Below are 18,770 nucleotides of genomic sequence, written 5' to 3' on the forward strand. Positions count from 1 at the left end.
CTAAGAGCACTCCACAACCACCCCCTGACCATGGGACAAGGGCTTGGCTGCCTGGAATCGTGTTCCAAGGTCTTCAGGCCCCGCAGGCTGACTCTGTCACCCACCCAGGGTCCCGACCCTTGGAGCTCTTGGCATCGCCATCTCTGGTGCACCACTTCCTCCAGGGAGCCTCCGTGGATTGTCCAAAGCGCCTGAGGGAAGACAAAGCGGAGGAGGTTCTTCCCGGGACGCCGCTGGCCACAAACCCCGTCTTCCCGCGCGGCCCCTCCCGGGCTCAGGCTCGCGGGTTGGCTGCACGCGGGTCTGACCCCGCCCCCGCCGGCCGAGCGCTTGCTCCAGGGGGGAGGGGCTGCGCGCTCGGGCGGGGGGAGGCGGGGCCTTGTGGGCGGGGCCTTGTGGGCGGGGCCTGGGCGCCCTATAACAGGCGGCGCGGGGCGCGCGCCCGGCCAGAGAGCGAGCGCGCAGCGGCGGCGGTCACCCCAGTTGCCCCGGTCCGGCCTCCCGCTCCCCACGCCCCGCGTCTCCGCGCCCCACCCCCCCTCGCCGCGTCCCGCGCCCCGGCCCCGGGCCCCGGCCCCGCCGCCCGCTAGGCCCCGCGCCCCGCGCCCCGGACCGGCCCGCAGGCCGCCCGCCGCCCGCGCCGCCATGGGGGTGGAGGGCTGCACCAAGTGCATCAAGTACCTGCTCTTCGTCTTCAATTTCGTCTTCTGGGTAAGCCCCGACCGGGGGTGGGGCGGGAGGGCGACGGAGGCCCCCCGAGCCCCGGCAGGCCGCGCGCCGCGCTAGGCCCCGCACAGGGGGCGCAGCCAGGACGCCAAGTTGCGGGGCCACCTGTGGGCGCCGTTCGCGGGTGGGGGTCCTGGGCGGGCACGCGGGGAGGTGAGGGTCGTCCTGGCGATGGCGACGCTGGGGGCTGCGAGCCGGGTCTCGGGGCTTCTGCGCGGCCGGGCCCAGGGCCCCCGCGGTCGGGCCGGGGCTTTCGGGGGCTTCGGGTCTGTGCCCGCTGGGTGATGGCGGTCGGTGCGGTGGGTGCGGGCTCCGAGCCGCCGGCCGCGGAGTCAGGGACCACCCGGCTTCGCGGGGACCGAGGGGGCTCGGGGGCGGGGCTCCAGGCGCCCCGCCCCCATGAGCTCATCGGGGCCACCGCCCCTGAACGGGCGGGCGGGGGGGGGGGGGTGCGCACTCGGTCCGAGTGTCGGGAACCGTCCACTCCACTCCACTCCTGGCCCAGGCCGGCTCCCACCCCGGTCAGCTGCCGCCGCCCCGGGGACCGCCGTGAGGGGTCCGGGCCGCGGCGGAGCTCACACAGGAAGCACCTCAGCACAGTGTGGCCCGCGTGCTGGGCGCCCGCACCGCGGTGGCCACGCTTTGTGGGGCTGACCCCCCTGCACCCCTCACCCAGACCGAGACTGCAGCCCGGCCTCGCCCGGGAGGCTGTGGAAGCTCGGACGGGAGTGGGGCTGCGGCGGCCGTTCGGAGTTGGCACAGGACAGGCGGCCCTGAGGACCCGAGCCTCTCTGGGCACGCGGCCTGGGTCTGGGTGGATGCCCAGGTCTGGGCTGAGGTCTGGGTTTGGACATCCCCCTTGGAAAGAGGTGCTCCCAGGATGGTCATCTCTGGGTGCAGGAGGGTCTTGGGGGCTCCAGGCTGCTGACCTGCCAGTTGTGTTTTCCTGGCCTGGGTTAACCGCTGGTGTGTAACCGCTGGTGCTTTGGCACGGTCTTTGCTTCCTGTCTGTGTCGGGGTTGGGGAGGGGCCCGAATGGGTGCAGGAACACCTCTCAGGCCCTGCTCTGCCTCCCTGGGCAGTGACTGGGTACCCTCCTGGGCCCCTCCATCCTGCTGTGCCGCCACAGGCCACTCACCCTTTCTCAGGAGGGACCCTGACAACATCTGGTGGACAGTGTATTTCTCCAGTAGACACTGGGGGGTAAACTTTTAAAGTGGCCCCTGAGCAAGTGTGTGGGACCGGGGACATCTGTTTCGCATCTGGACAGCCGAGGATCCCAGAGTGAATCTCGGGGCAATGAGGTATTTGGGGTGGCGAGGACAGAGACTGGAGTGAGCTCTGGCTGGGGGTGGAGTGGGGGTGTCACATCCTACCTGGCTGGGGAGGCACAGGTGGGGGGGGGTTGCGGCCATTGGCCTCTGCCCGGGGAGTGGGGGGCAGTGGGGCTGTCAGGATGGGCCAGGCGTGGCCTGAGCAGCCACTGGGGCCTTCACTCAAGGGGTGTTGTCAGTGTCACGTTAGCGTTTGCCTGCTGTGGCCTGGGCATGTAGGGGGCCAGGGGCACATCCAGACGCCCCTCTGCTGGCCCTTAGGCCCATCCCCTGCGAGCAGAGCCTGGATGTGGGGTCAGGGCCTTGACCAGGAGGTAGAGGGTAGGCGGACGTAGACAATGTGGCTTGGAGTAGAGTCTTGTCCTCAAGCTGAGTGTCTTTGCTGGGTAAGTCCCTCCCCCCTGCCCAGCCTGGCAGGTCTCCAGGGCAGCCCCCACTCACCCCCCAGCTCTACTTGGGTGAGCCTGGTATTTCCCCAGGCAGCTGGAGTGGAGGCCTCACACGTCCCCAGGGGCTGCTCTATATTGAGGCTTGAAGAGATGTTTGAGGCCTCTCCCCTCAGCAGCCACCCCGCTGAGCACTGAGAACTATGTTCCACGGTCCCGGTCACCGTGGCCCCACCCACCCCTGCGGTGGGGGCATGCAGAGCTGAGCAAGGTGGGGCTGGGGGGGCACCGCTCTGGCAGAGCCCCTCTCAGGGCAGGCGTCCTGCCTCTCCTGGCTGAGAGCACGGAGCCGTGGGGGTGGGTCTGGATGCTGGAGCCCCTCCCCACTGTCCCGGTCCTGGGCCTTGGCTTCCTGCCCTCTAAGGTGGAGGTCCACATCCTATCTCCCGGGGTTGGCCGATTACTAACGCTCCAGTGTTCGGAACTCAGGAAATGGTTGTAGAGCGTGGATGGCCGGCAGGAAGACTGCTCTCTCCTGGCCCGTGTGGGCAGTGCCTTGGGGAAGGGGCTTGGGGGACCCCAGAGGATGTCGGGTGAGCCCAGCCTGACTCTCACTCACTGGGCAGCCTGGCCACGGTACAGGAGCGGGTGCAGACGGGGAGCTGGGAGGAGGCTTTGACAGTGGGTGTCTGGACCAGGTGCTTTTAAAAGTTCCGTTTCAGAGAGTGAGGAGGCTCCCATGACTGGGGGCGGGGGGGGGCTGGCTCCTCCGGGAAGGGGCGCCGTCACCTTGCACACTCACGAGGCATGTCTCCTCCTCGTGCTCAGACTTCGGGGCCCCGGGCAGTGTGCATTCCGTAGGCCTGCCCACCGCCCGCTGGGGGCTCCCTGGCCGGGTGGGCATCGGGCAGTGAGGCAGGGACGGAGTGGGGGCTGGGCCTGGGCCAAGCCTTCGAGACGGTGCCGGTGGTGCAGACACCCTGCCTGGCAGCGAGGAGATCCTCCCGGTGGGGCGGGACCCGGAGCTTCCCGGCAGAGGCGGCAGGTCCTTGGGACTCCTGCCGCTGGGGCATTTCAGGAAGGGCAGAGGCTCCCCTCCCCGGGACCCGGGGCAGGTGACTGGCACGTGTAAGGCCGCTCGCCTTCCTCGTCTGTGAAGTGGGTGCGATCGCAGCCCTCGCCTTAGAGGCTGGCCGGGGAGAGTGCCGCGTGCCCCGCCCGGGCCTGGCTGCTCCTCCGACCTAATGCCTTCCGTGGCCGCCTTCCAGAGGCAGAGCAGCCAGGCCCGGCTGGGAACAGGGCTGATTAGAAGCCTCGCTAACTGGCATTTCATTCTCGCTTCCAGACAGCACATGACTGTCTGTCACTTAGCGGTTCTGTCGCCTTCCTTCCGGGAGAGGGGATGTGACCCTGGCGGGCTCTGGGTGGGGGTGGGGATTTCCTGTGCCCCGTTTCGGGGGGTGGGCCAGTGGACGGAGTGAGTGGCACAGCTTTGGGGGAAACAGCCGTTGGGCTGAGACAAGAAAAGGAAGTCTGTGGTCTGTCCTTGGAACGAACTGCCCCCCGCCCCCCAAGGATGTCTAGGCGGCGAGAGGCCTGGGACCCTGGCTGGTTCTGCTCTGGGGCTGGTGCAGTGCCCTTCCTGCAGGGTTCCCACCCCACCCCCAGCTCAGGTCTGTCCCCAGGAGTTGAGTTCACCCCCAATCCCTAGCTCACTCTGCTTCGAAGTCCAGACAGGGAGACGGACCCCAGAAGCCCCCTCTCCCAAAGAATCTACCCCGTGCCTTCATATCAGCGCCTGAAACCCCGTGAGGGGACGAACCTGGGGCAGAAAATCAATAAGGCAGAGTCCAGGCACCCGTGGGAGGGGCAGATGGTCACCTTTGCACTGGCCCAACGTTTTGGGTTGGGGATGGAGAAGCACAGGGGCTCTTCCTCTGGCCCTGGCACCCCAGGACCCAGGCCAGGGCACACGGCAAGGGCCGGGTGGTTTTCAGCCCTGGGTCTGCCCTGTGGCCAGCATGTCTCGTCCTTGACCGAGAACCAGGCTCACCCGGAATTGGCCCTCAGGACCCTTTTCCTGGGCTGTTTTCCACCTGTCTGGCAGAATGTGGTTTGACCCAGCGTGCTTCCAGAAAGCACTGGACTTCTCAGTGCCCCCCTGCCCCCAAAGCACACATCATTTGTACTTTGGGGCCTGGCCTAAGCCCATCCTGATGGCAAAGCAGGTGCTAATTCACACAAGACCACTTGGGGGCTTTCCGGGTGGACCCCCAGAGGCTAGGGGAGTCCCCATGGGCCAGCCGAGCCATTTCCCTTCCTAAGCTAGCTGCCAGGGACGGGGTAGCCACCCCCCCCACCCCCCCCCCCCCCCCCCCCCCGTCCCCGACCATGAGGCCTGGCCAGAGTGAGGAGCTTGGGAGGCAGGTTGGGCTGGGGGTCAGGTTGGGCCTGTAAGTTCCTCCAGTCAGTGGCGAGGGTGCTCTGGGCAGCAGACCAGAGGCCAGCAGCTCAGCCAGGGCCTGGGGGTTCGTGCCTCTTTGTCCCCTTCTTCTGACTTCGGAGGGTTAATCTCCCTTGCCTGCCTCCGATGAGTGGGGAACACGGTCATTGTCAAGAAGGTAAAAGGCAGGAAGCCAGGGCCGTCTGCCCTGCAGAGTCGGTGAGTGGCTGACCCACCCTGGCGTCCGTGTCACACAGGAATCGTCTGTCCCAGCTGTCCCACACCCGGCTTGGCCTGGGTCATAGACGCCCTTGGGAGATGTCTAGCAACTCCCTGTCACCTGTCTTACCTGTGCCATCACAGGTGTATGTCGAGGCTGGTTTTGCACTGCCGCTGACAGCCAACTCCTGACCGAGGACGTGGACACTCAGGCTGAGACCCAGGGCCGAGAGGGACCCTGTTGCGGCTGGGGGAGCAGGAGTGGGGACTACCTGCCTCCCTGGGTCTCCATCCTGGGGGCCGGGAGGCCTGGCCCCCGGAGCTCAGGGCCCTTGGTCTTGGGTGGGGGCCTCCGAGAGGCAGTGGGTTTGGTAGTCACCGAGTGTGGTCCCACCCGGAGCTCACGGGGAGCTCACCCTCTCCCATGGCTGTGGCTCTGCTTGGCAGAAGGCCCACACTGCTCCCTCTGGATGGGCAGTCTTTCGCTGTGCCCCTGAGATGATAAGAGCTCCGGCCCATGTGAGGTGGCCCTCCCCTGGGCCAGCTGGGCACAGGGCTGGACGTCTCCTTTGCCTGCAGCCGGGGCCCAGCCGAGGAGGCCCTTGCCCCGCTGTGCCTCACAGCCTGGCGTGGCTCCAGGGCTGGGGCTCCCCTGGGGCGGGGACAAGGACATCCTGAACTACTCTCTGGTCCCCTGCCCAAGCCCGCCCACCTCCCATCTCCCTCCCCAGGAGGAAGGCCAGCCCACCTCTGCAGCCCGTCTTCTCTGGCAGGTCACCGGGACGTCTGTGCCCACATGCCCTCCCTGCAGCGGGCGGGTTTGGGGCAGGGGAGCAGCCCACTTCCTGGTTTCACTACGTGGGGATTGGGTGGTGGGGTCGGGGTCTGGCCCTGCAAGTGGCTCTCCAGTGTGGCCCTAGAGGTGGCAGGGTGGGCTGGGAAGTCCCAGCTGAATGGGCCCTTGAGGGCCTGTGTCATGACCCCCTTCTCACCTGCCTTTAGGCGCCAGGCCAGGCGGCTTCCTGAGGTTCAGGGGCCTCGAGAGACACTTCTGCCTCCTGGCCAAGGTGAGGGTCTCTGCTCCTGGTTCCACTTCCTTCCTGCCTTGAGCTGCTCTCAGAGGCCGGGGTGGGCCCCCCCCACCCCCGCCCCAGGAAGGCCTGAGGTGGGTCTAGGGAGGAGTCTGGACCTGTCCCCTCATGGTGGGTGGAGAGTGAGGGCCAGCTTGCAGGAACCCAGGACCTGCACCCAGCCTGAAAGCTGGCAACAGGACTTCCCCCTTCCCTACTCACCCTGTGGAGCCCATCCTAAAAGTGTCTTTTTTTTTTTTTTTTTTTTAAAGTCTGTTCATTTATTTTGAGGGCGGGGGAGGGACAGAGGGAAAGGTAGAGAGAAAATCTCAAGCAGGCTCCACATTCAGCACAGAGCCCCATGCGGGGCGTGGTCTTATGCACCTAGAGATCATGACCTGAGCCGAAATCAGGAGGCAGATGCCCAGCCCACTGAGCCACCAGATGCCCCTGAAGCGTCTTTGCTGCGCAGCATTTCCTCCGACTTAACCTGGTGGCCCTGACGGCGTTTATGGCCTGTGCTTCCCTCCTGGGGGGTCTCCAGCTCCCCGCCAGCCGCCAAGCCGAGTGGGTGCTTCCCCATGCCTTTTCCCGCGAGCATGTCCCCTGGAGGCGGCGGGTCGGGGAGCGGAGCTGGCGCGGAGCCCGGCACCCTCCCTCTCGGTGGACCTGCCCCCCTGCCTCTGACACCCAGGCCCCGGGCAAGACCAGCACCGCCTGGAGGGTGTCAGTGACGCACCGGTTTTCCTTGTTGCCCATGGAGCGCGTGGGTGGGACGGGGGTGACCGCTCAGCTGCGGGCCCGGGGTGCGGCTGCCCCAGGCCTGTCCGGGCAGCACCCGCTCCCTCTTGCTCCCTTTTAGCCGCTTCTTGGAAACGGCCGGCAGGCTGGGCAGGATCCCAGCGCACTTGGCTGTCCCCTCCTGTTTCAGCTGAGGCTGATATTTATTAATTCTCAGAAGGGAAGAAGAAAGAAACAGAAACAGAGCCTTTCATAGGGTCCTAAAGTGGCCGTGCTGTCTCCACTGTGGGACCCGCCCCTGTGACCAAACTGGCAGTCTCCTTCCTGAGTGCTGTGCCCTGGCCCGCCCTGTGGGAGCCTTTGGGGGGCAGAAGCCTGTTGGGGGGCAGGGGTGGGGTGCAGGAGGCTGTTGGGGGGCAGGAAGCTGTCGGGGGGCAGGGGTAGGGGGCAGGAGCCTCTTGGGGGGTAGGAGGCTGTCGGGGGACAGGGGTAGGGGGCAGGAACCTTTCGGGGGCAGGAGCCTGCCGGGGGGCAGGGGCAGAAGCCCTGTCGGGGGGGCAGGAGGCTGTCGGGGGGCACGGACTGGGGCCAGCGGTGCTTCCGGCAGGCGAGGGGGTCCGGTGACCATGTGTGCAGGGTCCTGTTGGGTGGGGATGATGAAGCGTGTCCGGCCCTACCGCTGATACACCTGCCGCGATGACCATGGCCGCCGGCGCGTGTCGTGAGCCAGTGTTATCCAGTGGCGGCATGGGAAGCACTCTGTGACATGAGCTAATGTACCTTTCTATCCTTGTCTTACGAGGGAGGGTGTGGAGGAGCAGAGTCACGGAGGTGAGCCTGAGGTGAGCGCAGGGCACCCCCGGCTGCCCGCTCTGGGCCCCACCCACTGCCGTCACTCCTGCGGTCCCTTAATGCTGGACGTCCGGGCTCCACAGTTCTGCGGTCCCTTCTTTGGCCCTAAGACCTTGGTTCTGTGGCAGGACTTCAGCACAACCTCTCCAGGTGCTTGCCACGGGCCACGGGCACCCTGGCGAGCCCAGAGTGTCGGCCTCCTCACCTTGAGGCCCGGTGGGACCCGGGAGAAACATTTACCCCCAAAGACCTTGCTTAGAAGTCCGTGGTCAGGGTTGACTGGGCAGCTGGGGGTTGAGCACAGCTGTGTCGGACGTGGAGCACCCGGCACGTGTGGGAAGCGCACACCTTGCTTGCTCAGTGCTGACCCAGGTGGACCCCTTGGGGCTTGTCACCGTGTCGTGTCGAGATAAGGGACGTGTCCACCAGCCCCAGCGGCGTCCCGGGGCCTTGGGGCCCCTCCCCCACCCCGGGGCGGCCAGGGGCCTGTTTTCTGTCGCTGCACGTGATTTGCATTGCGTATACTTTATTTAGAAGCTGCTCTCCATTTGGTCTGGCTTCTGTCGCTCAGCACAGTTCTCAAGCCTGCGGGCTGTCGCGCAAGGGACACACTTCCTACTGCCGGTGGCTTCGCCGTGTGGCTGGGCCACTTTGTTTTCGTTCAGACTGTGGGTTCTCCAGTTGAAGGAGAGGTCTGGGGCTGGGAACAGCGGGGCCCACGTCATGGTGGGGGCGCTCTCGTTCACGTCCCTGGGGGGACACCTGCGCCTCACCACATGGTGGGTGTGTGCTGGGCCGGGTGGAGGGCTGCCTTTTCTGCCAGCACATGGACTTCCCTTCCCTGCCGGGGGCGCTTTCCGATCCCACCCCCCCCCACCCCAGTACAGATGAGGTGACCTAAGGTGAGCATCTGCCCCCCCCCCCCCACCCCCCCGCTGCCTGGGCCTCGTCATCTGGGAGCTGGGAATGGTCCTCACCACTGCGTTCACCTGGCTCTGCCCGGTGCGTCTGTGCAGGGCCTGGAGTGATGGGGTCCTGGCAGGGAGGGGACACTTCAGCACCAGGCGGGACCAGCTTCCACGGGCCTGTGGTCCCGCCTGTAGTGTCTGGGGGGCGGGCTCAGCATTTCTGCTAGGACCATGCGCCCCAAGACTGGCTTGTCTCCTCCGTCCCTGGGGGGGCACTGTGCTCCACACCCCGCCCCCCTCCACTGATGGGGACAGGGAGGCCAAGCTGCAGCTTGTGGCCGGGCCTCTGTGACTACAGAGGGACTACAGAGGGAGGCCCAGGACAGGGGCTTCCCCTGCCCCTCCCCCTCCACCCTGGAACATCTCACAAAGCCGGCTCTGGACCACAGTTTCGAAACAGAACAAGTGACCGTTTCAAGCCAGAGTTGCCACGGCAACCCTCAGCCTCGACACCGCCTCCCTTGGAGCCGCAGATGGCCGCCACCTCGGGAGAAGCCGGGGACTCTGGGGCCCCTGCCCTGCCCACCCCGCCTCAGCCGTCCCCTGGGTCCTCTGGCCCTCTCGCGGCTACGACAGGTGCCACAGAGAGGCACAGGATGCTGGGAGCCCGCGGCCCTGTCCTTTGAGGGCTACGCGGTGCCTGGAGTGCCACGGGAGGGGACCTTGGCCAGCAGGTGCACTGTAGGCCCTCGGCGCTCCCACGCTTGCCGGAGGATGGGAAGGGCTTACGGTGCCTCCGTCTGCCCCTCCCCCACCAGACCTGGGACTCCGGGAGAAGTGAGCTGAGAAAGCGAAACCCAGGCTAGCGGGGCGGCAGACCGGGTGCTCTGAGGGACGTGCCAGTCAGCCTCGCCCACCGCTGATGTGCCAGCGGTCCCACCGGCCTTGCCGTTAGCTGAGCCGAGTGTAGAAGGGTCTGGGAGCTGCTGGGGCTTTCCACGGGGCACCGTGCAGTGCTGGGGCTCCCAGCCATACCCTCCGCCGTCTCGGGGGTCTGCTCCCCGGCCAGGGCCCCGGGGCAGGTGCTGGGCTGGCCAGGGGGTTTCCTTGGGGTCTGCTTTTCAGTTTCTCTTCCCCGTGGGACGTGTAGCTGTGGGTCTGTGTGTGAGGGTCAGCGTCTGGTGCTGCTGTGGCAAGACCCCGGCTGCCAGCACACGGATGGTGGGAAGAGGGAGAGCCGGAAGCTGGCGGCTGCATAGCCAGGCCTCCCGACTGGAGCCGAAGTTTGTAGCTCTGGGAGTACGTGCCACCTTGGTGGGGCACCCAGGGCTGGGACGGCCCGGGGAAGAGGCTGGGGCACTGAGGGCAGCCCGGCCACTGGCCCGGGGTTGGTCGGATGCTCGTGTGGAGGCTGGGCCGGCACAGTCCGGGCTCCTCTTCGGGGGGCCCGCCCCCACCCTCCACGGATGGCCCTGCGCCGGCAGGACAGTGAGTCTGGTGAGGGCCTCCCTGGGCCGGGAGCCCCTGTCCTCATGCCAGGCTCTGAGCAGAACCCCCGTCCTGCCCCAGCTGCTCAGGCAGCCCCTCCCCTGGCCTGAGAGCACAGTGGGCTTCCTTCCTCCTGCAGTAGCTTCCCTTCCCAGGGCCGGCAGCAGCAAGGATTTCTCCCACAAACAGCCCGGCCCCTCGGCCTTGCGGCTTCCTGGATGCCACCAGCCTCAGCTGCCTCTCTCCTCTGTCATTCCCTCCATGGGTCCCGCCAGGACCCCGGTGGCATCAGACCCACCGCTCTGTGTCTCTTGGCAACAAACACCTGGGGTCCTCTCCGTGGGGTTCCCAGATGAGCTGAGGGCTGCTGGAGCCACCCCCTCGGAGGAGGGCCCAGCGGTCCCTGGGGTGCTCCGGTCTGGTGTGGACTCTGGCCAGATTTAGCAAATAAAAATACAGGACATCCACTTAGGTTTGCGCTTCAGATAAAAAACGGATACTTTTTTGACATAAGCGTGCCCCATCCGATACTGGGGACCTGGTCTGCGGTATCCAGGCCTTCCTGGGGCCTCTCAGATCCCAGGTCAGCAAAGCAGACGCGTGGAGCCGGGAGGCTGCCCAGACCCCGGCAGTGTCTGTGAGGGCCACCTGGAGCGCGAGCCCTCGGACCGCTGACCCGGTGGCAGTGGGGGTCCAGCACCTGCCGCCCCCTGGATGTTCAGTGTGGTGCGGTTCACACTCACCCCTGCACCGCTCTGGGCGAGTAACCCTGTACCCGTTCTTTCTCCAGTTGGCCGGAGGCGTGATCCTGGGTGTGGCCCTGTGGCTCCGCCATGACCCACAGACCACCAACCTTCTCTACCTGGAGCTGGGAGACAGGCCTGCGCCCAACACCTTCTACGTAGGTGAGTGCACTCAGTCCGGGTCCAGGGCCTGGCTGGCTCTGGGCTGGGGGACCAGGAAGGACCCATCTAGGCCTCGGATCATGACTGCTGCAGACAGACGGTCAGGACGGGCTTCCAGGAGGAGGAGGAGGAGGAGGAGGAGGAGGAGGAGGAGGAGGAGGAGGCAAGGCCCGGGCCGACTTAGTGGGGCTTGCCCTGTGCTAGGCTGCTAGGCAGGTGGAGGCCAGCCAGGAAGGGCTTTTTGGGCAAGAGAGTGAGCTGGAGACAGAAAGTGGGTGGGGTCCCCTCAGCCTGGGGACCTTCGGGGCCTGGGGTCAGAGGTGGTCAATGCCTGGGTGCTTGGGACAGGAGCCAGGCTCCCGGACAAAGCTGGAACTTCAAGGGGTGGGTGGGTTGTTGGGACCCCACCAGATCACTGCCGGGGACCAAATCGGGTCAGGAGGCAGCTGGGTGGGGCCCGGGGAGCTGTGTCTCCTGGAGGGTATTTCGGGGGAGGCTCCCTGGGAAGGGGTGGGGCCGGATGCCTGGGCAGCGGGACTGGCAGCTGGAGCCCAGAGGAGGGGGCAGGGGGAGGAAGACTGGGGCCCCAGGGTGGGGCAGGGGCCAGTGTGACTCAGGCCGCCCCCCCTCCAGCCACACCTTGTTGCCTTATTAGGCTTCGGCACCAGCTGTGCCCCTTCGGGGTGTCTGTCCCTGAGGGATCGGGCCCCGCCCCCGCCCACCCTGTCCTGCAGAGTTGCACTCCTTAGGTTGGTCCCCAGCCAGTGGGAGGCAGGGCCTGGCCCTCGTGTTTGTGGAGATGTTTCTGTCCTTTAAAGGAACGGCCTGGCCTGGCCTGGCCTTGGCAGCTGGGCAGGAAGTGTGTGCGTGCCTTAGGGTTTGGGGCTCCATGTAGGGGTCAGCGGCCACCCCTCTGGCCTGGTGTCCTGTGTGCCGCCTGGAAAGGGTCTGGGCCCCTCCCACGCGCTTGGGATACATGCTTGGTTGCTGAAGCAGGGATGGCCCAGGGCACCCCGGGCCACAAAGAGGATCCTCTCTGAGCTGCAAGGTTGAGAGGTCGGGTCCAGGAGCACCAATAGGGTGGCCCCTTTTTGCTCCCTGGAGATGGGAGCTTGTGACTCTGGCAGTGGTTTCCTGGGGCTGGCTGTCCCTGGGGCATGGGGGAGGGATCCTCCATCTCCACATTCCCAGGTTCCCCCAGGGCTGTGCAGCCCCTCCCAGGTTTGAGTTTCCGGAGGACAGGGTGCCTCCACCTACCTGCTCCGAGGGTGCACACGAGGAGGACTGTGACCCAGGGTCTGCCACAGGTGGTCCAGGCGCCCTCAGAAACAAAGCTGTCGGCTTTGCCCATGAGTCCAAGGGCAAGGAAGTATCCTCCAGACCCACGAGAGCCTTTTCTCTCCTGCGTGGCTCCTCTCGGGCCTCTCCCTCCCCTCCCCCAGAGGTCCGGGCCAGCAACAGCTGGGCGTGGCCTGGGGTGGGGGGGGTGGGGGGATGGGGGGGGCTGGGTAGGTGGCTCCGGAAGGGATCCCCCTCCCGAAGGAAGCCTCAGGGCACTCCTGTTCTTGCAAAGCCTCCCCCTCACTCCAGGCCAGGGCTGGGCAGGGGAGGGTTCAGGAAGCAGGGGGGCAGGGAGGGGAGGGTCTGCTGCAGCTCCAGGCCTCCTGCTCTGCAGGGCTGTGCCCGGGCTCCGGTGGGGAAGTGGTCCCACGGAAGAAGCTCGTAGGGGGTCAAGTGGCCGTTTTCCCTCCAGCCTGCTCCTCATAGGGGCGCCACATCAGGCTGTCACCCGGGGCCTGACCCTGGCTTGCCGAGAGGCCTCCAGCTTGGTGCTCCTGGCTCTGGGGGTGCCTGTCCTCGGGGGTAGCTCCAGCCCAGGGACCTGGGCTCCTGTGGTGCCCCCCTTCTGCCCTCCCCCACTCCATGGGCTGCCAGTCCGTGCCCATCAAGGACCAGCCTTCTGGAGCCTCCCACTGGCCCTGGTGTGGGCTGGGCCTGCCAGGGAGGCGGGGAAGCAAGCAGATGTGTCCCTGACAAGGGCTCTTTGTCCGATGCCGGCAAAGGGGGAGGTCAGCTGGGTTCGCTCAGCACCCTGGGCAGAGCCGCAGGGCCCGGTGGGTCCCTGACCTCACCTGCCAGAACCCGGCCCACAGGCTCCAGAGGAGGTGGGGCCTGGATGGGGCCGGGGGTCAGGCGCCTGCTGCCGTTTGCCGCACCTCACACAGTGACCCGGGAATGGGAACTTGGGGGTCCCACGTGGCCTTGAGGATGGGGGTATCAGGGCCTGAGGGAAGGGAGACCCAGTTTGAGGGTGCTGCCCCCCTGAGCCGGGAGCCCCCTAGGGCGGCCGTAGCAGGAGGCTTCTCTTCAGCCAGGTCCACCGAGTGCTGCCCAGAGGCTTTGGCTTTTCTGAGCCCAGTGGTTGAACCCCAGCCTCCTTCTCCCCGCCGGCTGGCCAGACAGTGGAGCCCTGGGGGTCTTGGCTCTGCGAACCGGGGCCTGGGCTGCCCACAGTGTTGGCCGTGGTGGCCGGGGGACAGGCCCAGGCTTGCGAGGCGGCTATGGCTGGCACCCCCTGAGGGGCTCAGGGCCCTGTCTGGGTGAGTCACAGGAACCAAGAAGGGCAGCATGGCTAGGCCAGAGGCATTCCCAACTCTGTGGTGGCCCCTCCTGCCTCCCCAGGAGCATGTGCCCAGACCGGTGGGCACCCCGGGCAGAACTGTCCCTGCCACCACATGCCATCCTCAGTGGGGTGGGGCACCGCGGCCGCCAGGCCACCTTGTCCAGCAGGCTGAGAGGCTGAGCCGAGCCCACTCCTCGAGCCCAAGGAGCCACACAGAGCCACGGGATCTGACCTCTGCCCAGGAGCAGTGGGCATGCCCTGCTGCTGGCAGAAGGGCCCCTGCAGCTGCCTCCCTCTTCCCACCCCTCAGGGCCCTGTGCACCGAGAGGGGTGGTGCTCTGTGCCCCGCCTCCCCCACCCCGAGTCCCAGAATCTTAGGAGGAGCCAGAGTGGGTGCAGGTTGTACGAGGACCTCCCCTCCTGGGGCCCGTGGGTACGGATCTGATGGCGGAGCTCTCTGCGCACCGAGCACAGGCCAGGCAGTGCCGGCCTGGGCCTCACCGGCCTTGCTCCCAGGTCATGGACGAGGAGGCCCGTGCGGGAAAGGCGCCCTCGTGGCTGGCCGGGCTGCAGGGCCCTCTCTGCTCCTCCCTGGGGCATTGGGAGTCCTTTGTCTTCCGGCTGGGGGGCCCGAGTCCTGGGCAGGGGCCATGCGCACATGGCTGGGGAGATCCGGGGCGGCAGGCTCTCGGGAAGCGGTGACCTACGGGACGTGGCGCACTGAGGGTATCTGTTGCTCCCCCACAAAGGCATCTACATCCTCATTGCCGTGGGCGCCGTGATGATGTTCGTCGGGTTTCTGGGCTGCTACGGGGCCATCCAGGAGTCCCAGTGCCTACTGGGGACGGTAAGGTCCTGGGCGGGGCGAGGGGTGGGGCACGGCTCCGCTGGAGGCAGCACGCGTCACTCTGGCAGGACCCCCTTGCCCTCTTGGAGGTGGGCTCTCTCCATGGCCTGGGGACCTCTCCCTTTGGTTGCCTTGCTTGGTCCTGAAACCCCTCTGTGCTCGGTTGCCGTCCCGCCTGGTCCCTAACTCACGGTTCCACAGCTGCTTTTCTTGTTTTTAAAGAAAAGTCACAGAAACGACAGGGAGCGAGGCCCGGACCCACAGCCGGCCTTGGTGGGGAAGCTAAGGCCAGCCAATCCGGGAGGCACGGGTAGCGGGTGCTGTGTCATCACCCCCTTCCCGTGGGGAGAGGGAGCAGCGGGGTGCACAGGGGACACGGGGCCCACGGCTATGCCAGCCCCTCCAGCTGCCCCGCCACGCAGAGCCCACCCCGCGGGGATGGCGATAGGGTCGGCACACGCTTCTCGACTCCACGTGGCCGGGTGCCACCGAACACCCCACGCACACCTGTGTGTCACTCGGGTGCCTGTCGTCTGTGGACGGTGAGCCCCAAGCTGCCCCGTGCCTGCTCTAATCCCCCGTTTCTCTGCCCTCCTCTGGGTCCTGCACTGCGTCCTCAGTTCTTCACCTGCCTCGTCATCCTCTTTGCCTGTGAAGTAGCTGCTGGCATCTGGGGTTTTGTCAACAAAGACCAGGTGAGCCTAGGGCCGGGGGGGGGGTGGGGTGGGGGTGGGGGGGGGCCCGCGCAGCATGGACAGGAGGAGGGAGGAGGGCCCTGCCGCTCAGCCGATGGGCCTGACCTTGGATGGCAGGTGCTGTTGGGGTGCCCCCTGATGAAAGGCCACGGAGGGCTTTCTGGAGGAGGTGGCATGGGGGCCAAGTAGAAGCAGGTCCCCCTGTCTCCCAGCACCCAGGGCGGGGTGGGGGAGGCATCCAGATCTGTCCTGGAAGCAATGTCTTCCCAGAAGAGCCAGGTGAATGCTTGCTGCCCCGCACCACTGGGGGGGGTGGTCCCTGCCGTGGGTGTGACCTCACCCCTCCCCCACACCCCTCCCCCAGATCGCCAAGGATGTGAAGCAGTTCTACGACCAGGCTTTGCAGCAGGCCGTGGTAGACGACGACGCCAACAATGCCAAGGCCGTAGTGAAGACCTTCCATGAGACGGTGCAGGAGGGGGTGCCGGGGGACCGGGGAGGCTGGGGGTTCGGGGTGTTGGCCTCTTGGGTGTGGCCCCAGCACGTTCCTCAGGAACAGGAGGGGCGTGGGGGACCTGGCAGCCCTGCCCCTGGAGGGTCCGGGAGCCCCCCTGGAGGGGATTCTCTGGGACCTGTGCATCCCCAGTGTGAACCAGATGAGCCAGTCAGGCTGCGGTGCCGGGGTCTCTGAGCAGCGCAGCTGAGAGGGAGGAAGGGAAGGGGAGGGGCCCCTGGGCTCAGTGCTCCCCCTGGAGTGGACCATCCAAGCCCCCCACCCTGGGCCAGGCTGGGGCACCGGCTGGGGCTTCGGCAGCCTGTGGGGTCACCTGGGCCATCTCCCTGCGGATCCTCTCTCAACGAGGGCCCAGGGCTGAGCACGGGTGCCCTCGCTCTCTGCAGCTCAACTGCTGTGGCTCCAGCACGCTCTCCGCGCTGACCACCTCCATTCTCAAGAACAACCTGTGTCCTTCAGGCAGCACCGTCATCAGCAACTTCTTCAAGGTACGCGCTGGCGGGCCGGGCCGCCGGGCTTGCTCCCCGACTCGGCCGCCGCCACCCCTGGGCAGGGCTTGGGCGGGGGGGGGGGGGGGGCGCCTGGCTGCTCCGCTGGCACCAGCAGGGATGCGGCCAACAGCCAAGCTGGGTGGTGCTGTGGCCAGTGGGGGTGCTCTGCTGGGGGGCTGGGCTGAGGCCGAGGTTTTGCTGACAGCCCCCGGGGGAGGCGAGTCTCTGCCCCCGGAGAGTGGGTGTGGACGGCGCCCTGACCTCCCAGATCAGCACCCTCCTCGTGGCACCTAGCGACCTGAGTGGAAGACAGCACGCACAGCACGTTCCGTCTCCACGTCCATTTTAAAATGGGTGTGATAGGGGCGCCCGGGTGGCTCAGTCGGTTGACCGTCCGACTTCAGCTCAGGCCATGATGCCACAGTTCATGAGTTCGAGCCCCCCGTCTGGCTCTGTGCCGACAGCTCGGAGCCCGGAGCCCGCTTCGCATTCGGTGTCTCCCTCGCTCTCTGCCCCTCCCCTGCTCATGCTCTGTGTCTCTCTGTCTCTCAAAAAATAAACATTAAAAAATTTAAAAATAAATGAACAAAACGGACGCGAGATAACCCGGCAGAGACTGGGCCCCTGTCACACCTCTCCCGAGGGGTGGAACCCCTCCGTGCTCTTTCCGTAATGATCTCGTGCTGCCATACCGTGGGGGCCTGAGGACCTACGCCCCTGACTGGCTGCGGGCTGTCACCCCACAGGAGGACTGCCACCAGAAGATCGATGACCTCTTCTCGGGAAAGCTGTATCTCATTGGCATCGCGGCCATCGTGGTCGCTGTGATCATGGTGAGCGCACGGGCCGGGCATCTGACCGGGCTCCCCACTGGGTCTCCGGGCGCTGACTGTCCCACCCGCCTCTCCCCGCAGATCTTCGAGATGATCCTGAGCATGGTGCTGTGCTGTGGCATCCGGAACAGCTCCGTGTACTGAGCGGCTCCAGCCGCTCCTGCTGCGGGGGGGGGGGGGGGGGGGGGGGGGCGCTGGTGAGAACCCTGCGGTGGCCCCAGAGTGACCGGACATCCCTGAGGGCCCCCCTGGAGGGGCCGCCACCGCCTATGTATAGAACTTTTCCGGTAGTACTCTGCTACACTTATTAGCCTTTTTACTTCCGAGGTTTTGTTTTTGTCCTGAAGTTCCCCGTTCCCTTTTGGGGCTGAAGTCACCTATAGACGGCATGTGAGTTGGGCCTTGGGGACTGCAAGGCAAGGGCCCCTCTGCTTCTGCAGCTGCTTAGGGGCTCTGCCCGCTCAGCCAGGCTTCTCCTGGGGGCCCCGTGGGCTGCACGGCTCATGCCTTTTTTAACCCTCTTTCCCCTCCTGCCACTTGTCTAGAGCCGGGTCTACAAGCAGCCTTATGCCTTCAGTGCACCTCTCCTTTCTAACTTGTCACCTTCAACTGTAATTACATCTTGAAAGTCATTCAATAAAGAAGGAAAAACCGGGCATGCTAACAAACTGTCTGGCCCCTTCCTGTGCCTGCAGCATCCGAGACCCTGGGGGTGGCTGGAGGGGCAAAGGACCCTGGCGCTCGTGAGGCTCAGCTCTGCGGACCTTGCTGGGCCCAGGGTGTGCTGCCAACCTGCTGGTGGGCGGTGATGGGACCCCCGGAGAGCACTCCCCACAGCAGGTGCCCCCTTGGTGGGCGCTGTGCCACCTTCAACAGCTTCCCCCCAACGTCCCTCCCCCACCTACTCCTGGTCTACCACCACCCAGAGCAAGCAGCTGAACAGGGCAGCCAGATAGCAGAGTATAGGATGTGTTTGGGGTAGGGGGCTGCCACACTGCCCCTCCTCCTGGGAGATAGCTCTGTGGAGGACACGCGTCTAAGGGTCTGTTCCTGGCCTGCCTAGCTGCTCCCTCGTAAGCATTCCCTGGAGAGGCAGGGCAGCTCCGGGCCTAAGCTCCATCTTGCAGGGGCTAGAAGGGAAGATCTCAGACACTGAATGAGGGCACCCACCCGACCCAGCGAGGTGGACTGAGGCCCAGCTGCCTGTGGGGTCAGGCTGCTTCCCCCCACTCAACACCTCGCGTGCCGGGTGATGTCACCATGAGCTGAGCGCGGGCACCAGCCTGGTGTGTGCTAAACTGACCCCTTGGGGGCCACAAGGGTCTGGCTGGGATTCACGGTGAGGGCTCGGAGCTGCCTCCTTCGGGGGCCACCGGGTCTCAGTGGGTCTGGCCCCTCCTGTCACACCCCTCTGCCTTGTGTGCCAGGGAGGGTCGCTGGGAGAACAGGGTGGCCCAAGGAGCCCCCCTGCGCAGCACGGCCCCTGGAGCGTCCTGGCCCGGGCGCTGGTGCGGTGCGTGCCGGGGGCCAGGACCGCCGCTCCTGAGGGGCTGCGGAGGGCGGCCCTGGGGACAAGAGGTCCCTGGGCTTCCCGCGACCCCACGACTGCAGCCCCGGGAGGGGCGGGGCCCGCGGAGAGCTCGCAGGGTGGGCCGGGCGCATGCGGCCAGCCAGGCCATCGCGGTGGGCAGGCGA

At 66.4% G+C, this 18,770-nt stretch overlaps 1 protein-coding gene across 1 annotated transcript; it reads left to right on the forward strand.

Moving 5' to 3' along the window:
• The first annotated feature begins 545 nt into the window (after positions 1–545).
• Positions 546–17,743, forward strand: CD81 (CD81 molecule). Its single transcript, XM_027045182.2, has 8 exons — positions 546–711; positions 10,958–11,072; positions 14,445–14,542; positions 15,163–15,237; positions 15,602–15,706; positions 16,138–16,239; positions 16,989–17,075; positions 17,157–17,743. The coding sequence occupies exons 1-8, from the start codon at positions 646–648 to the stop codon at positions 17,217–17,219; spliced, it is 711 nt and encodes a 236-aa protein (XP_026900983.1). The 5' UTR covers positions 546–645; the 3' UTR covers positions 17,220–17,743.
• The last annotated feature ends 1,027 nt before the right edge of the window (positions 17,744–18,770 follow it).

Source organism: Acinonyx jubatus, chromosome D1 (assembly GCF_027475565.1).
Source record: "Acinonyx jubatus isolate Ajub_Pintada_27869175 chromosome D1, VMU_Ajub_asm_v1.0, whole genome shotgun sequence".
NCBI classification, from domain to species: Eukaryota; Metazoa; Chordata; class Mammalia; order Carnivora; family Felidae; genus Acinonyx; species Acinonyx jubatus.